Raw genomic sequence first — 20,287 nt, 5'->3', positions numbered from 1 at the left:
TTGATCCAGTTCACTTTCTGGTCAATGGTGACACCTGTCCTAAGGATATTGATGATGGTGATTCAGTGATAACACTGCTGTTGGAGTTCAGGGAAGGTGGTTGGCTTTCTTCCTGTTTCTTCATTGCCCTTTTATACATGGTACAAATATTATCTTTGTCAGCCCAAGCCTAGATGTTATCTAGGTCCTAGTGGTGGCTGGTATGAGCACTTTATTAGTAGAGTTGTAAGTGGAGCCAAACACTAAAATCAATAAGCAGCTCCACTGCTGACCTTATGACTGAGGGAAGATAATGATGAAGCAACTAAAGATGGTTGAGCCAAAGAACCAGCAAGTGGAAATCCTAGTGATTTTGGACTGCTGGCCTCTAGCAACTGCTACCATCTTTATGACTGCCACCTGAAGATTTTCCCATTGACCTCAATTTTGCTAGGGCATCATTTTATATTCCATATAAATGCTGCCACAATGTTGAAGGCAGCTGTTCGTCTGCTTACGTTCTGAATAAAATTTGGGTGCAGGCTTTCTCAAGAACCCTATGGGTTATATTTGAAATTTAATGAGCAAAAAGATTTTGATTAAACTAATTAGACTCTGATGCAATTCAAAGGCTGACACATCTTTTAAAATGTTGTTCAAGGCATTTTATTTTAATTTTTAAATGTTAAGAGGGGAGTCTATCCATTGAATTGAAGGATCCCTAACATAGATATGTAATTTTCCTTATACATCTTTCATTATTTGAACATATGATATGCTGGAATATATTGTTGAAAACAGTTGGGTAGCCCAAATAAGTCAAGTTGTGGTGATGATGCCATTCTAGAAGCTTCTGAGCATTTTCTCAGATTGTCATCCCATAATGGCAGAACTGGTAGAAAGGAAGATGCACCCCCTTCAGACACATTGGGTGGAATTTAATGCCCTGCCCCATGGTGAGTTTGACAGCAGGGGGGCATTTAATAGGGCAGGAGGGTGATAGGTGGGGACCACACTGCCTTCCCACCTTTGCCCTGGTTAAGTCTGTGGTGGGAAGGCCCAAGGATGGCCTTCCTGACTTGCCACCAATTGAGACCCTTAAGTGACAATGCCCACTTAAGAGCCTCACTCCATCGCCTCTATTTGCCCAGCGGCAGCACGAGATGTAAACCCTGTCGGGGTTCCTTGCAGGCTTCTTGTGGTTGGCAATGCCCCTTGTTCAAAGGCACTGAGTGCCTGATTCTGGAACCCAGAAACAGGAAAGGGATGGGGGGTGCTGCTGAGAGCCACCTCTTTGTGCTTGTTGCTGACCCTCTGCTCTGTGTCCCCACCTGTCACCCCACCCTATTAATTGCCCTCTCCCTCTTTCCCACCATCACTTCACCTGGGCCTTGGGTGATTGTAGTACTGGCAGCAGCCACCACCTCCCCAGTGGCACTGCTGAACAATGAAAAGTTGCAGTCCTCTGGGCTTCTGTCCCTTGGGCCCTTAACCCTGGGGAAGGGCCACCACTGCCCAGTTAAGTGCCTGATCAGCACTTAAATGGCTGGCCTTCCCAAAAAAGAGGCAATGCAGGGCTCTTGCTGGCACTCCAGCCAGTGGGCAAGACCCTCCATTTAAATACTATTATATCCCATTATATCTTTGCAAAAGAATGAATATTTTGGCAGTGCCAAGTTCAAATTAAAACCATAACATCCTACCTTCCAAAAGATAGCTGTGTTTTGTGAACATACAATTAAATGCAGTGTGAAGAAATTAACATTTTTCTTCAATGAAATAGGATTAATGTAAAACTGTGGATGTCCTTTTTTTAAACAGGGCATACTTTGAATTTGTAAAGATATTATTTGACTGTGATACTGGTATTGCTGATGCCATAAGGAGAAGTATACAATCTCGAATTGGTTCAAAGCTTGGTATTTTGAGGAGGATGGTACAAGATGATTCCTGCAGAATAGCTGAGCAAGCAACATTGGTCAGTGAAAAACGAACACCAGGATCTGTGAAACCCAAGAAGGTCAATAGAAAAGGAAGAAGCACTGGATTAGACAACATTACATCTAGAGATGAATATTGGAACCAGAAAACTGAAAAGCCTATATATAGACTTCCATAATTATGCACAGATTTCTGTATTTAGCAGCTAAATGTACAGTTTTTGGTGATTACTAGTAGCTTGATAAAACACTGGGGTATTACAGCACCTTTACCTATTTTCCCCAAATCAGGCATTAACTTTTGCTGTTGTATACAATAGTTCTAATACTAGTGAAAATTCTGTCTTTTAAAAAAGATAAAATATAGAGTACTTCAAAGGCAATTTCATAACTGGATGATCAAAATACTCCTGTGTAGTTAATAATAGTGTAAAGTATCAAACTTCTATGAATGGGAGGGAAATTAAAACTGAAGTCTCAATCACTGTGCTGTCAAATTCATTTGCTTACTGTAAAAGATCTATCTGTAAACATCTAATGGCTTTGATTGTTCCAGTACCAATTCTATTGTGTAAATAGAGCTGGAAAAGATGTAAATATCTGTACAATGATTTTTTGCTGCTGCACCTTTTTACTAATTAAACCTACTTAATTGTATTTGGATTTTTTGCATTGTTACAGCCCAGTTTCATATTGCAATCTAGTTAAATGATTTACAGATTTATGGCTGCCTTTGAGTTCATTTACCAGTTTATTGCTTCCTATTACTTAATTGTGGCCGAATGAACCCCTAAACGCTATTTGCATCACTTTTTTTTATTCGTGGTATAAAAATGAGGGACATTTGCATGAGCATCCATATATTTGCTAAGATTTTGCCAAGTTAATTGTACTATGATTCAGGGCTGTTCTTTCAGCCAGTTCAGAGGCTGGTAATCAATTTGGTTCCCTCTTAGTATAAACAGAATTTCCATAGGTTTCACATGAATAGATGTTTCCTCTTTGATAGTCTAGTCCATCACTTGATGCTGTTCTTTCCTTGACCACTAGGAGATATGAAAAAATAGCCTGATGTGCACTTCAGTGCTTGGTCTCAGTTTGACATGTTCCTGGTAACATACCAAGGTTAAGTTTTGCATTCTTCCACACTTGTAGCCTATCATCCACATGTACCTGTGTAGTATGATGTTTGCCCCTAATTATTTCCTCTACAAGTCATTACTTTTTGGAGGGTGTAGCTAAAATAGTGTGCCTGCTTGCATGTAGTAAGCATGAATTGTGGCTAGTTATAGTGGCTCATCAGTTTTGTTAATATGGTCAGAACAATTGGAATTGAATGTGTCTCCCAGCTCAGTTGTATATAAAACTTGATGTCACTTCAATAGCTAAAATGTAATAGTCTAGCTCCTGCATGGAGATCTGTACCATTCCCTACAAGAAGCCATTTTAATTGTTGAATTGATATACAACTAATTAATCTTAATTAGTGAAATAATATTGTACCTTTTTAGTTAGTTGTAATTGTGCTGGTCTTAATCTACCAGCTATTGAATCACTTAATCTTAGTTGAGTGACTTTGAAATTCTGGTCATTGGCCTTGTATTTTTTTGTTAAAGAATTATTTCATTAATTTATTTACACATTTCAACAAATACTAGCTAATTTGGGCACACTAATTGGTTTTTATGTATCTGTGTTGGCAAGCCATTGGGCTGTGGATAGGAGTGAGCAGTGTGAACTTAATGTCCACAAATGTACTTTTCAGCAAGCATCATTACATAATGAGCAATGGGAGGTCTGGCATTTTTAAATCCCTGCCTTTTCCTGGTCTAGGGTTATGGATGCCAATTAATTTCCTGACTGACAACAGATAAATGGATAAAACAAGTGATTTTACTGGTCTGTTTTACTTTGACTTTGGTGCTATTAGAGGATCAGATGATTCTGTTGTCTGACTTAACTCTGCCAAGTGAAGAAATTATTTTCATAATGCATTTTTAATTGTGCATATTTTCCATGTACCTTTTTCCATCTGATATCTTCCAATGAAGAGCTGCTGCTGTTATAAGCTCCCACTAGTCATCAGTTTAGGATTCCAAGCAACTTGGCATCTTTCTTGATCCTTGATGCCAATTAACATTTGTCTGGGACAGGAACGTTCAGTACCCAGCTGGCATTAAATGCTTGAGTCTCGCATGCCTCAATTTGAGATGAAGGCCTAGGAGCTATGCCAAGTGTTTATTGATGGAACTTAGCTATCCAGAGTGTGTCTATTGTGTTGGATGCACATAACAGCATTTCTCCAGGAGGTTTTCCCCAGAAGGTTGTAAGAAGTTGCAACTTCTCAAAGTAGAAGCAGCATTATTTACCAAACATGAAGCTTGCAGAATTCCCTAGAGCCATTTTATGTAAATGCTGGTGGCATGCTAAATATGGGAAATGTTGAGCTGGCGTGTTTGATTGCATTGCTTTAAGCCAGCTATTTAATGTTTCTTGCTTGAAAGTAAAAACAGATCTTGTATACAAAATATTCCAACATATTTCAGGAGTTGTTCCAAGTGCTTTTAAACCTGATTGTCCCTAATATTAAACATATTTACCCCTTGCATTTGACACCTCTATTTTAACTGTTCTGAAATATAAAGGGTGTGAAGTGGTTTAGCCATAGAATCTGTAAGGTAGCCAAACTGAAATCTAAATGGTTCCAATTTAAAGTACTGGTAGCCAAATCCAGTAACCTGAGGACAGTTTTTGGTGATAAAATGTGCCAACTATGCTATGCTGTAATTAAGCATATGGGATTGCATTAGTGGGTTCATAAACCCTTTTCACTGCTTAGATTTATGCCCCTTCACAAACCTGAATTAAAATTCAGCTGTAGCATTGAAGACCTGTGTTCCAGACACCACCATGCCTCTAACTAAACAGTTCCACTATGTTGTAAGATGTGTGTAGTTTGGTAGACCTCATGAAGAGACTGAATCTTGTATAGTTTAACAGTGTGTTTATTAACTATGTGTAACTGTATACATATATACAATATAAGGTCAAAGCTAAGAGCTGTCTCCATGCTTGCCTTTCTGCACATGTATGTCCAGTACAGGAATGCCCCCTAGACTTGGGTCATATGCTCCTTAACATCACACTGTAGGTGGTACTGTACCCACATTAATCCTTTCTATGTCAGACCCTTATACTACACCCCCGCCCCCAAAGCCATTATCCAGTGTATTTAAAATGCATTCCTGTTTTACCCAACATATTTACTTTAGTCATTTGGTAGTACAGAACTTGAATATAACTGGCAAGTGGACTCTAATAGGGGTGTTGCCATGAAGAATGCACCAGTGATGATGACTAAGTTAATTGCCAAGCATGGTTTGGAATTTAAAACAGGTGGCTTGATCTTAATTGGTCAAGGCATTGCCCTGAGGAATGAGTCAGTGAATGGCTGTCATTTATTTAGCTGAAACAACACTTGCCAACCAATCAGTTCCCTCTTCTCATACAGTATAAGTTGCTGTTTTCCCCCTTATATTGGCATTCCTGTGAAGTGTCCTAATGAGTGCAAGATGAAAAGCTTTGTCTTTTTTTTTTCCAGAATTATTTACATTACTTCTACTATCCCTTCTCCCCACCATCCCCCATTTCTTTGTTTGCAGGTTCAGGTGGCCTGGAGGCTTTATAATTATTCCAGCTCTTGTCTTTACAACAGTTGGAGGAATGGTAGGCTCTGTACTGGATAAACCTTAATGTATAGGAGGTTGCTTTGAATGTGGTCATTCTGGCATTTAGTTGATTTTGAATCTCATTTTTCATTCTTTGGAGGTAAGCCACTCCTTGATTTCCCATCTGCTGTAATCAATCATTGGTTTATCCCATTCCTTATGCGAAGGACAAACTCGCAGCTCATTTATAGTGCTCATTCTGTTTTTCTTCCTACGTACAGTTTGCTATGATACACATTGGGATGGAAGATGTCTGCTCCTATTGTGTGGATTGTGACCTATCAATGGGGCTAATTTTCAGTTTAGCTTTCTGTGCAATGATGTTCTCATTAGTTTGCTCCCTTGCCTCAGGTGTGCTGCAGTTGATTGATGGCTGTTTCTCTGTTCCAGCGTTTAGCTAACAGTTGTTCTGGCCGGAGGTTGCAGCATCTGTGCCATGGTGTCTTGAGGCATCTTACCAGTAGATGTCGGAGCCGGAGGTTGAGGCTCCTCTTGCTGCTGGTTCATCTCTTGGCTGCTTTCCCCTCAAGGCATCATGATAACCACCTGAGTGGTTGGCTGGTCTGTCCAACAAGAAGCTACTGGCACCTACAAAGAAAATGGACAAACTGGCTCTGCAAAGAGTGAAGACAATTCAGAGCTCAAGTCGCGGTCGAGAGTATCTTTTCTGTTGAGCTCTCGGGACTTGCTGTTCTGTGTAATTGATGACAGGTTATTTTGACATCTGCCATTTTAAGAAGGTCCAGGGCAACACCATCTCTGCTTAGAAGGGAAAAAGACTGGTTACAGATGATGCACTCAACTTCAAAGATTTATTTTCCACCATATCTTAATGATTCCAGAATCATGCCTATAACCAAAAGTGTTATTCCTCCAGGTAACATGTCTGTCATTCACAGAGGGGTCTCAGCCATGTTTCCTTGTCCGAGAAGATCACAACACTGATTCCCGTGTCAAATTTAGTTTGAGATGACCATTAACCAAGATGTCCACATTCCAGAATGAAAACCCCTGATCTTTGACATTACCTAAGAAGCATAGTTGTGTTTCCTCTTGGTGTGGAACCTCGACCTCATGGATTATCTTGGGATCATCTGTATCTCTGGTTGTTAGCTTTGTATAGCTTTCTGAAGTGTCCTATGCAGTTGCAATTGAAACACAATGCTGAGACTGCCAGGCATTGATCACACTTGTGAGGTCGCTTGGCTCCATAGCAGTGGCATAGTTGCCTGCCCTCTCATGGTCACTTAGGGTATTGCTTTCCTTGGCCTGAAGTATCTCTGCTCCTCTGCTGTTTTACTAGCTGGACAGTGGGGTGTTGCCCTGTACCATGGCTTGCTTTCAATCCTTAAGATGGACCTGTGCTCTAAACAGACTTCCAATTACCTCGCAATCTGAATGGCCTTTTCAAGAGTGAAATCTTCTTCAGCTTGAAGCCTGTCTGAAAGTGCATCGTCTACCACTCAAACAATTCTGTCCCTGATTAGCTTTGATTTCAGGTCACCGTAGTCACCCTCAACCGTCCTACACTGCTCATTAATCAAGGAATCAACCAGTTCTTGCTGTTGGACACATTTGTTAAACTTTGCTCTTTCAAGGTGCTTGTTACTACACAAATTAAAATGTGTCAAATAGTTTTCAAACTTGGCAAATTTTCCTGAGGATTAATTCATTCCTCATCTAGCTATTATATCATTGGCTATTGAACCTACTTCAGCTTCTGTCTTTCTTTCCAGGCCTGCAACCATGCATCTAAGGAATCTTTCGTCAACATCCCCAATGTTTTGATTGACCTGGGCCTTGGATGAGTCCAAATTGGTCCGGTAAGGTAGATTCTTAATCCATACCCATTTAAGATTAAAAGTGTGTATAGCTTTTAAATGCTGTTAGGGAATCCAAGATGGTGCTGCTGTGCACTACTTAATGAGTTTTGGTGGGCTCCTGCAGTAATGGCAGTCCAACTTGTGTCCTGAATTTTCAGCAGAGACTCCCTGGATTGACTTTTTTTTGTCTTTCCTACAGTATCTTAAGTTCTTTTTTTCAGGTCATGAAACCATCAATTCCCAGCTTTTGCTGGGTTCTTTAACTGCTGATCTTTTTTCTTGATTTGGAGAGAGCTTGGCCACCATGTGTTTCCAGATGGACTTCACCTCTTTTAAGACGCTGGGGTGGCTAATAAGGTAGAGTATGCATTGGTGTTAATTTTCCAACATTCCCTGGATCCTGGAAAGGTTCCATCAGACTGGAAAGTAGCAAATGTAACTCCTCTATTCGAGAAGGGAGGGAGGCAGAAAACAGGAAACTATAGGCTAGTTAGCTTGACATCTGTAATGGGGAGGGTGTTAGAATTGATCATTAAGGAGGTTATAGCTGGACGCTTAGAAAAATACAAGGTAATCAGGCAGAGTCAGCATGGTTTTGTGAAAGGAAAATCCTGTTTAAACAATTTATTGGAGTTCTTTTGAAGGAGTAACAGGCTGTAGGTAAAGGGGAACCTGTAGACACACTGTACCACTGTACTTAATTTCCTGAAGGTGTTTGATAAGGCGCTTCATCAAAGGTTATTGCAGAAAATAAAAGATATTAGCATGGATAGAAGATTGGCTGGCAGAAAACAATAAGCATAAATGAGTCTTTGCCTGATTGGCAGGATATGATGAGCGGAGGACTGTAGGGGTCAGTGCTGGGGCCTCAACTTTTTACAATTTACATCAAGACTTGGATGAAGGGAATAAAGGATTGGTAGCTAAATTTGCAGATGAACAATAGATAGGTAAGAAGTGGGAAAATGTGAAGTTGTTCACTTTGGCAGGAAAAATAAAAAAGCAGAGTATTACTTAAATGGTGAATGACTACAGAATTCTGAGGTGCAGAGGGATCTAGTGCATGTCACAAAAACTTAGTATGCAGGTACAGCATGTAATCGAGAAGGCTAATGGAATGTTATCCTTTATTACAAGAGGAGTTGAACATTAACATCCTGATTATGCTTCAGTTATACAAGGCATTGGTGAGGCCACATCTCAAACACTGTTTAATTCTGGTCTCCTTATTTAAGGAAGGATGTAAATGTGTTGGAGGCAGTTCAGAGGAGGTTTCCTAGATTGATAACTAGAATGAGCAGGTTGTCTTCTGAGGAACTGTTGGACAGGCTGGGTTTGTTTTCATTGGAGTTTAGAAGAATGAGGAGTGACTTAATTGCAGTATATAAGATCCTGAATGGTCTTAACAAAGTGGACATGGAAAATATGTTTCTTCCTGTGGGTGAGTCCTTTAAGAACAGATGAGAAATTTTGAGGTTTGTGTGTCAAGAGGCACTGGAAGCAGGGTCACTGAATATTTTTAAGGCAGATAGATTCTTGTTAGGCAAGGGAATCAAATGTTATTGGGGGTAGATGGGAATGTGGAACTCATCACAAACAAGTCAGCCATGACCTTAATGACTGGTAGAGCAGGCTCGAGGGGCCAAATGGCCTTTGACTGCTGCTTGCTTAAAAGCTTTTTAAAGCTCATCCTGGCAAAGAAATTATGCTTTTTAGCTCAGCCCTGCTAGGTCTTCTGACTCTGCACTCTGGGCATTGAAGCTGGACTTCCATGGGATTCAGTGGAATCCTCTGTTGCAGTGTGGAGTTTTATTTTTGCCTCCTGCTTTGGAGCTTTTCTCTGATGACCTCTTTCTGCACCTTTGTTTTTGGTGCTTCTCGTCAGATCAGAATGCTTCTGTTTTTTTCAATCTTCCAGGTTTTAAATTTTTTCAGCTGCCACCATGCTGTGAGATGTGTGGAGTTTCATAGGTCTCATGAAGAGGTTCTGGGTATCATAAATTTTAACAATAAGCGTTTATTAACTACTTGTGACTTTATACATTAAAAGGTCCATGCTCGGAGCTGTCTCCATGCTTGCCTCTACACATGTCTCTGCACAGTACAAAACTGCCCTCTAGACTCAGGTCATATGTTCCTTTACATCACATTGAGTGGTACTGTACCCAGTCCCATGTTTACGCTTTCTATGCCAGAACCTTATACCATTTTTGTAGCTGTACTGTGTAGTATGAAACCATAAGATGTGGGAGCAGAAGTAGGCGATTTGACCCATCGAGTCTGCTCCACCATTCAATGAGATCATGGCTGATCTGATAATCCTCAACTCCACTTTCCTGCCATTTTCCCCATAACCCTTGATTCTCTTATTGATTAAAAATCTGTCTATCTCAGCCTTAAATATACTTCATGACCCAGCCTTTACAGCCCTCTGCAGTAAAGAATTCCAGACTGACTAGCCTCAGAAGAAATTCCTTCTCATCCCTGGTTTAAATGGGTGACCCCTTACTCTAAGATTATGCCCTCTGGTCCTAGACGATCCCAGAAGGGGAAACAACCTCTCAGCATCTACCTTGTCAAGCCCCCTAAGGATCTTATGTCACCTCTCATTCTTCTAAACTCCAGTGAGTACAGGCTCAACTTCTACTCATAAGAAAATCCCCCCATCCTGGCATCAACCTAGTGAACCTTCTCTAGACTGCCTCCAATGCCAGTATATCTACTTGACAAAGTGGAAAAACATCCTTTTTTGCAAAGCCAACCAATTCCCACCTAGTTTGGCTCCTGTGTAGACTATTCTACTCCAGACTTCATTACAGCATTTATTCCAACATAGACAAGAGCAGAATTTCAGAGCTGCACAATTGCCCTTGACCTCAAGACAGTATTTGACTGTGTAGCATCATGAAACCCAAGTAAAATTGAAGTCAGCGAGGGCGGAGAGAAGCTTTCTACTGGCTAGACTCATACCTAACAAAGGAAGATGATTGTGGCAGTTGGAGGCCAATCATCTCAGCCTCAGGCCATTGCTGTAGAAGTTGCTCAGGGCAGTGTCTTAAGGTCAACAATCTTCATCAGTGACTTTTTGTCCACCAAAAGGTTAGGAGTGGGATTTTTCCTGATGATTGCGGTATTCCCACCCATTCACAGCTCCTCAGATAATGAAGCAGTCTATGTCCACAAGCAGCAAAACCTGGAAAACATTCAAACTTGGACTGATAAGTGGCAGATAACATTTTGTGCCAGACATGTTAGGCAATGGTCTTCTCAATCTAACCATCTCCACCTGACAGTCAATATTAAATTGCCCACACTCAACCTCCCCACTCAACCCCCATCTTGGGAGTTACCATTGAGCAGAAACTTATCTGGACCAGCCACATTAATACTGTAGTTGCACCAGCAAGGCAGAGGCTGGGTATTCCACAGAAAATGACTCCTTGAAACCTTTCCATCAACCACAAGGCACAAGTCAGGAGTGTGATGGAATACTTTCCCCTAGCCTGCATTAGTACAGCTCCAACAATACTCAGGAAGCTTAGCACCATACAGGACAAAGCAGCCCGCTTAATTGGCATCCCATCCACCACAATAAACAGCATTCCTTACCAACACCCCATGTCTGGAATGTGCACCATGAACAAGATATACTGTTGTAACTTGCCAGTGCAATCAAGACTGTCTCCGAAATCACAATCTCTACCACCTAGAAGGAAAAATGCAGCAGGCACATGGGAACAGCACCAGCTGCAAGTTCTTCTCCAAATCACATACAATCCTGACTTGGAAATATACCCGCTGGGTCAGAACCCTGGAAATCGCTACCAAACAGCACTGTATGAATGCCTACACCACATGGCCTGCAAAAATTTTAAGATGTCTTACCACCACTACCACCTCGAGCAGTTAAAGAAGGGCAAGAAACACCAGCCCCCACCCGCGCCCAATGAATGATTTGTTTTTTCAAGTGATTGCTCCGTCCAAAAGTAATTTTTATGAGCTATAGCACTTTAAATGATGCTGAGAGGAATTTAGAAACTAATTCTTAGGAACAGGCTATCATTCCCAAAAGCTCAGTATCATCGACCTTTTTCAATATCCCATTCACTTTCAGAAACTTTTTTCATTTGACTCTTGAATCCATTTTGCAGTCCACATCAGTAATCTACGTTAGAAGCTTTTCCACCCTTGATTTTTTTTTTTGCCTGAATTCCCTTAACCCCTAAATGTCTTAATTTAACTTGTCTCCTGATACCTGATATTTATGAACATACACGTGAATTTTAGGATCAAGAATAGACCATTCAGCCCCTCAAGTCAGCCTTGTCATTCAATAAGATCATGGCTGATCTGATTGTGGCCTCAACTCCACGTTCTGCCTACCCCAAATAACCTTTTACTCCCATTTTAGCCAAGAATCTATCTACCTCTGCCTTAAAATATTCAATGATCCTGCCTCCACCGCTCTCTGGAGAAGGGAGTTCCAAAGATTCATGACCTCTGAGAGCAAAAATTCTTCTCATCTCTCTCTAAAACGGGAGACCGATTATATTTTTAAACTGGGTCCCCTGGTCCTAATCTCTCCCACAAGGAGAAACATCCTTTCAAAATCCATCCTGTCAAGTCCCCTCAGGATCTTGTGTTTTACTAAGATCACCTCTCAATTTTCTAAACTTCAGGTGCCGATGCAGCCTGTCCAATCTTTCCTCAGAAGATAAACCCCCATCCCAGGTATCAGTTGGGTGAACCTTCACTGAACTGTTCCCAACACATTTATATCCTTAAATAAAGAGACCAAAACTGTACACATGACTCTTAGCGTAGTCTCACCAAAGCCTTGTGCAACTGTAGTAAAACATACCTACTCTTAAATTCCATTCCTCTTGCAATAAGGCAAATGGAATGTTATTGTTTCTTAATCACTTGCTGTACTTACTTGCATACTAACTTTTCCTAATTCGTATCATACAGCCCTGTTCCCTCACTGACGCTGGGTCAAAATCATGGAACTCCCTTCCTAACAGCACTGTGGGTGTACCTATACCACAAGGACTGCAGCGGTTCAAGAAGGCAGTGCACCACTACCTTCTCGAGGGCAATTAGGGATGGGCAATAAATAAAAACCAAAAAACTGCGGATGCTGCAAATCCAAAACAAAAACAAAAACAGAATTACCTGGAAAAACTCAGCAGGTCCGGCAGCATCAGCGGAGAAGAAAAGAGTTGACGTTTCGAGTCCTCATGACCCTTCGACTCTCTGTCGAAGGGTCATGAGGACTCGAAACGTCAACTCTTTTCTTCTCCGCCGATGCTGCCGGACCTGCTGAGTTTTTCCAGGTAATTCTGTTTTTGTTTTTGTCATGGGCAATAAATGCTGGCTTAGCCAGCGAAGCCCACATCCCGTAAATGAATTTCTAAGAAGTACCAGATGCCCAGATCCCTCTATTCTGCAATCTCCCTCCAGTTAAATAATATGCTGCTTTTCTAATAGAACCATAGGAAAGTTACAATGCAGAAAGAGGCCATTCAGCCCATCTTGTCTGTTCCAGCCAAAAAGAGAAAAAGAAACTAGCTGCTCTTTTAATCCCACTTTCTAGCACCTGGTCTGTAGCCTTGCAGGTTACTGCACTTCAGGTGCAGACCCAGATACCCTGAGTCTTTCAGCTCAACCACCAATTTAGCAAATGAATTCCGGATGCTCACTACCCTCCGTTTTCCCTCATGTCCCCTCTAATCCTTCTACCAATCACCTTAAATCTATGCGCCCTGCTATTTGACCCCTTTCCTGTCTACCCTATCTAGGCCCCTCCTAATTTTGTACACCACAATTAGGTCACCCCTCAGCTTCCTCTGTTCTAAGGAAAACAAAACTAGCCTATTCAATCTTCCCACATAGCTGCAATTTTCAAGCCCTGGAAACATTCTTGTAAATCTCCTCTAGACTCTCACCAGAGCAATTATGTCCTTCCTGTAATGTGGTGACCAGACTGTACACAAGATTCCAGATGTGGCCTAACCAGCATTTTATGTAGTTCTAGCAATACATCCTTGCTTTTGTATTCGATACCTCACCAAATAAAGGAAAACATTCCAAAAGCTTTCTTTACCACCTTATTCACCTATCCTGCACCTTCTGGGACATGTGGACATGCACTCCAAGGTCTCTCATTTCCTCAACCCCTCTCAATATCTTTCCTTTATTGAGTATTCCCTTGCTTTGTTTGCCCTCCTCAAATGCATTACCTTACACTTTTCTAAATTGAATTCCATTTGCCACTTTTCCGCCCACTCAACCAATCCATTGATATCATTTTGAAGACAACAGCTATCCTCCTCACTATCACTTACACGACCAATTTTTTGTGTCATCTGCAAATTTCCCAATCATACCTCCCACATTTAAGTCCAAATCATTAATGTATATGACAAACAGCAACACTGAGCATTGTGGAACGCCACTGGAAACCGCTTTCCACTCAAAAAAAAAAAGCATCCATTGTCTATACCGGTTGTTTCCCGTCACTGAAACAATTTTGGAACCAACTTGCCACCTTCCCCTGTATCCCATGAGATGTCACTTTTCTAACCAGTCTGCCACATGGGATCTTGCCAAATGCCTTACTAAAATCCATGTAGACAACATCCATTGTATTACCTTCATCAATCCCCCTTATTACTTCCTCAAAAAATTCTATTTAGTAAGACACGATCTTCCCCTAACAAAACCATGCTGACTCTCCCTGATCAATCTGTGCCTTCCTAAGTGACAGTTTATCCCATCTCTCAGAATTGCTTCCAATAATTTGCCCACCACTGAAGTCAGACTGACCAGCCTATAATTTTCTGGCCTATCCCTTGCACCCTTTTTAAATATTGGTACAATGTTCACAGACCTCCAGTTCTCTGGTACCTAGGCAGTGAGGATTGGAAAATGACCCTCAGGGCATCTGCTATTTCTGCCCTGGCTTCTTGCCAAAGTGGACAAGTTCACATTTTCCCATATTATACTCCATCTGGCAAAGTTTTGCCCACTCACTATCTATATCCCTATACTCCTTATGTCCTCTTCACAACTTACTTTCTTACCTATCTTTGTATCATCAGCAAATTTAGCAACCATACATTCAGTCCTTTCATCCAAGTCATTTATATAAATTGTAAACAGTCGAGTCCCCAGTACTGATCCCTGCGGTACTCTCCTCACATCTTGCCAACCTGAAAATGATCCATTAATTCCTAATTTGTTTCCTCTTAGCTAAACAATCCTCAATCCATGCTAATATATTACCCCTTACACTAGGGGCTCTTATTTTGCATAGTCAAAGCACCTTGTCAAATGCCTTCTGGAAATCTAAGTACAGCAGATCCACAGATTCCCTTTTACCTACATAGAACCATAGAAAAGTTACAGCACAGGAGGCCATTCGGCCCATCTTGTCCATGTCAGCCCGTGGACACCCAGGTGTCCACCTTCCTGCTGCAGCCCATAGCCCTGCAGCTTACAGCAGTTTAGGTGCAGATCCAGGTACTTTTTAACAGAGTTTAAATTTTCTGCCTCTACCACCAACTTGGGCAGCGAATCCCAGACACCCGCTACCCTCTGCGTAAAAAAGTTCTTCCTCATGTCCCCCCTACACCTTCTGCCACTTATCTTAAATCCATGTCCCCTGGTTCTAGAATTCTCCATCAAGGGAAAAAATTTTATCCTGTCCACTCTGTCTATTCCTCTCATAACTGTGTACACCTCAATCAAGTCACCTCTCAGCCTTCTTTGTTCTAAGGACAATAACCCCAACCTAACTAATCTCCCCTCGTAGCTACACTTTTCTAACCCTGGCAACATTCTTGTAAACCTCTTCTGCACTCTCTCCAGAGCTATTACGTCCTTCCTGTAATGTGGCAACCAAAACTGTGCACCATACTCCAGTTGTGGCCTCACCAGTGTTTTATACAATTCCAACATTATATCCTTACTTTTATATTCTGTACCTCTGCCAATGAAGGAGAGAATTCCATATGCCTTCTTTACAACCTTGTCTACTTGAACTGCTGCCTTCAGGGACCTGTGAACTTGTGCACCAAGATCTCTCACTTCATCTACCCCTCTTAGTATATTCCCATTTATTTGTAATCCCTGTAACTGTTTGACCTCCCTAAATGTATGACCTCACGCTTCTCTATGTTAAGATCCATCTGCCACTTTACCGCTCACTCCACCAACCCACCTATATAATTTTGGAGATTATGGCTATCCTCTACACTATCCACTACTCGGCCAATCTTTGTGTCGTCTGCAAATTTCCCATTCGTGCCCCCCATATTCACGTCCAAATTGTTAATACATAACACAAACAGCAAGGGTCCCAACACCGAGCCCTATGGAACACCACTTGAGACAACTTTCCATTCGCAAGGGCATCCATTGACCATTACCTTTTGTTTTCTGTTACAAATCCAATCTTTTATCCAGTTTGCCACATTACCCTGAATCCCATGGGCTTTTACTTTCCTGACCAATCTGCCATATGGGACCTTGTCAAATGCCTTGCTAAAATCCATGTACACAACATCCACTGCACTACCTTCATCAACCCTTCTTGTCACTTCCTCAAAGAATTCAATCAAGTTTGTGAGGCAAGACCTTCCTTTAACAAATCCATGCTGACCATCCCTGACTAGTCCACGCCTTTCAACATGACAGTTAATCCTATCTCTCAGGATTGATTCTACTAATTTGCTCACCACTGATGTAAGACTAACTGGCCTATAATTGTTTGGCATTTCCTTTGATCCCTTTTTAAATAATAGAACTACATTTACATTTCTCCAATCCTCCGGTACCTCCCCTGTATCTAGAGAAGATTGGAAAATCATTCTCAGAGCATCTGCTATCTCCTCCCTGACTTCCTTCAGCATCCTCGGAAACAATCCATCTGGCCCTGACAACTTATCAACTTTCAAGGATTTCAACCCTTCGGGTACTTGCTCTCTCTTTATGACTATCCCATCCAATATCTCGCAGTGTTCCTCTTGGACTACTATATCTACATCCTCCCTTTCCTTTGTAAACAAGGAGACAAAATATTCATTCAAAACCCTTCCCACAGCCTCTGCATCTACACACAAGTTTCCATCTTCATCTCTGATAGGTCCCACTTTTTCCTTAACTAACCTTTTAGCATTAATGTATTGGTAAAACATCTTTGGGTTATCTTTAACTTTACTTGCTAATCTTTTCTCATGCCCTCTCTTTGATTTCCTTATTTCCTTTTTTACTTTGTCCCTGCACTTCCTATATTTGTCTAGGCTATCTGCAGTGCTTAGTTCTTTGTGCCTATCGTACGCTTTCTTTTTCTGTTTGATCTTCCCCTGTATTCCTCAAGACAACCAGGGAGGTCTAGATTTGGCAGTACCACTCTTATTTTTGTAGGGGACATGTCTACTTTGTACAATTAGGATCCCGCTTTTTAGTGCTTCCCACTGGTTTTCCACTGTTTTATCCTCCAGCAGTGCTGTCCAATCCACCTCAGCCAAGTCCCTTCTCATTTCTGCAAGATTTGCCTTCCCCCAGTTCAAGACTTTTACTCCTGCCTTATCTCTGTCCTTTTCCATGGTAATGCCAAATCTAACTGAATTGTGATCACTGTCCCCGATATGGTCGCCAACTGTCACTTCACCCACTTGCCCTTCTTCGTCCCCGAAGACTAGGTCTAGAATTGCATCTCCTCTTGTTGGGTTTGCCACTGATTGATTGAAAAAATTTTCCTTGACACACTGCATGAATTTTTCTCCCTCAGTGCCCCTTATATTGTTTGAATCCCAGTTGATATTAAGATAGTTGAAGTCTCCTACTATTATTGCCCTCTTGTTCTTACAAGCAGAAATTTGCCTACATATTTGTTCTTCTATCTCCCTTTCACTATTTGGGGCTCCATAGTATACTCCCAGTAGTGTGACTGCCCCTTTTTTATTTCTAAGCTCAATTCATAAAGCCTTGTTTGTTGACCCATTTAGTATATCATCCCTTCTCACAACTGGAATTGATTCTTTAACCATTAGTGCTTACCACCCCCCCCCCCTCCTTTTTTTATCTCCTACTCTTATCATGTCTGAAGACTGTATAACCAGGGATATTTAGCTACCAGCTTTGTCCCTCCTTTAGCCAGGTCTCCATTATAGCAATGACATCCTGCTGTCTTGAGTCTACCTGTGCCCTTAACTCATCTAACTTGTTTGTAATACTCCTTGCATTGAAGTATAAACAATTTAAACTTGGCAATTTCCCTTGCTGGACACTTTTTAAACTTTGCTTCTCCTGTAACTCCATGTCTATCACAACGTCCCAAGCTAATGTTCTACCTCCATTTTTCTGATCTGAATCTGACCTATCTGATCCTACTCCTGGGATCCCATCCCCCTGCCAGACCAGTTTAAATGCTCCCCAACAGAACTAGCAAAAGCCCCCGCAAGGACACTGGTCCCAGAGTGCAGCCCATCTGGTTTGTACAGGTCCCACCTTCCCCAGAACTGGTCCCAGTGCCTCAAGAATCTGAATCCCGCCCAGCTACACCATCTCTCCAGCCACATGTTCATTTGGTCTTTGGTCTATCCTCTTATTCCTGCTCTCGCTAGCACGTGGAACTGGGAGTAATCCTGAGATTACTACATTTGAGGTCCTGCATTTTAATTTATCTGCTAACTCCCCATACTGAGCTTGCAGGTCCTCATCCCTTAGTTTACCTATGTTGTTAGTATCAATGCGTACCACGACCAATGGCTGTTTACCTTCCCTCCCCAGAATGTCCTGCAGCCGCTCCATGAATTCCCGGACCCTGGCACCAGGGAGGCAACATACCATCCTTGATTCATATTTGCGGCCACAGAAGCATCTGTCTATGCCCCTAACTATTGAATCTCCTATCAGTATAGCCCTGCCACTTGTTTTCCTCCCGCTCCACTGAGCAGCAGAGCCACCCACAGTGCCATGAACTTGGCTATTGCTGCTTTCCCCTGAGAGGCCATCCCCCCCAACAGTATCCAAAGCGGTATATCTGTTAGAGAGGGGGATGACCACAGGGGACTCCTGCACTACCTTCCTGAGTCTTTTACTGTTCCTGATGGTCACCCATTCCCTTTCTGCCAATGTAATCTTCAAATGCAATGTGGCCACCTCGCTAAACGTGTTATCCACGACTTGCTCAGCATTGCAGATGCTCCACAATGAGTCCACCCGCAGCTCCAGTTCTGAAATTCGGTTAGCTAGAAGCTGCATTTGGACATACCTTCTGCACACATTGTCAACAGAGACACAGGAAGCGTCCCTCGTTTCTCACATCCTGCAGGAAGAGCATATCACGGGTCTGAGTTCTCCTGCCATGACATCCCTCTTGATTAAGCTAGTTACTCCCTTAAAAAATATGCTAGCTCGGGGCCTTATTTATGTTAGCAAGGAACCTTGTTTCTTGACTAATTATACTTGTACAGTAATACGCTATACTTTTTTTTAGCTCCTATCTCAGTATTAAGCAATGAATAACTAATAGATTGAAAAGTGCTTTTTTTTAAAATCCACTTTCAGAAGAGTATCCCTCGCAGGTCTGGTGCACTCCTGAAGGTACTGCCTCTCCCTCTCTTTTTTTAGTTTGAGGAGGAGGGAGAGATGGGAACATTACAGCAATGTAATGTTTGGGGCTATTCCATTCTTTGACAGTGGGTCCTCCCTGATCCCCTTCTGAGTCACGGTGTCTGTGGTGACTTCTCCCAGAATGCTTCAGTCACTTCTCACTACTGCCCTCTGTTGGATTGGTTGCTTGTTACTCCCTTAAAGAAGTCTAATGAACTAGTCAAACCTGATTTCCCTTTCACAAAAACATGTTGGTTTTGCCTGATTGCATTGAGGTTAACTGGCCTGTAGCTTCCTGCTTTCCCTCTCCCTCCTTTCTTGAATAGATGAGTCACATTCACCATTTTCTAATTTGATGGGACCTTTCCAGAATCTAGGGAGTTTTGGAAAATTAAAACCAATGCATCTACTATCTCAGCATCCACTTCTTTTAAGACCCTAGGATTAAGTCCATCAGGACCTGAGGATTTGTCAGCTTTTAGTTCTAATAATTTTCTCAGTATCCTTTCCCTGCTGATTGTATGGTGAAGTCCCACCATTCACAGGGGTTACATTCCCACAAAGCCTTGCAAATTGTGAAATTGCAAAGGAGAAACATGCGTTTGAAGGGGACTCATTTGGATAGGTTCCAGCCATGCAAGGGCAGCATTGGTTTGGGAAGTTACAGTATTCTATAAAAAGCTGTGTTCCTCTTCACTGAAGCTATTAGATTTGTGTATACTCCACATTTTTACTTTTTGTTTCCGATTTCCAGCACTGGAAGTTTTATTCCCAACCCATTTAAAATTCGCGGTCAATGAAAAAAAGAAAAATCCAGGGCCATATATCCTGCAAAATACCTCTCCGATCCCCACCTCAAGTCACTGAAAGCAGCCAAGGTGGTCACATGAGCCAAGGATTACAAAGGATTATAAAGACACTTGCATTTTGTTTTATGTGATTTCTGTCTTCGGCAGTAACTAGTCCAGTTCCCTCTGAAGGCATTCGGAAATTCAGCAACTGCCACACCAGCCTGTATTATAGTCCAGAGCCTCACCGCTCTCTAAGAAAAGATATATCACCTAATATCCAATCTATTCCTACTCTCTCATAGTAAATTAACCAATCCCACACTCAAGCTGTGCTCATGTGATGGGCGATGCAGTGTACAAAGCACAAAGTGGGAACGTAACCCATAAACAAGGAAGTCGTGAAA

At 41.8% G+C, this 20,287-nt stretch overlaps 1 protein-coding gene across 1 annotated transcript in view; it reads left to right on the top strand.

Annotated features, from left to right (window-relative positions):
* Window positions 1-2,202, top strand: part of LOC121277011 (stanniocalcin-like) — a 28,806-nt gene extending 26,604 nt beyond the window's left edge. Inside the window, exon 4 of the mRNA XM_041185905.1 lies at window positions 1,801-2,202. Coding sequence (XP_041041839.1) covers window positions 1,801-2,098 — 298 coding nt within the window. The 3' untranslated portion in view covers window positions 2,099-2,202. The remainder of the gene's footprint in view (window positions 1-1,800) is intronic.
* The last annotated feature ends 18,085 nt before the right edge of the window (window positions 2,203-20,287 follow it).

This window comes from Carcharodon carcharias, chromosome 1 (genome assembly GCF_017639515.1).
Source record: "Carcharodon carcharias isolate sCarCar2 chromosome 1, sCarCar2.pri, whole genome shotgun sequence".
NCBI classification, from domain to species: domain Eukaryota; kingdom Metazoa; phylum Chordata; class Chondrichthyes; order Lamniformes; family Lamnidae; genus Carcharodon; species Carcharodon carcharias.
This window is presented reverse-complemented; position numbering and strand designations above follow the sequence as displayed.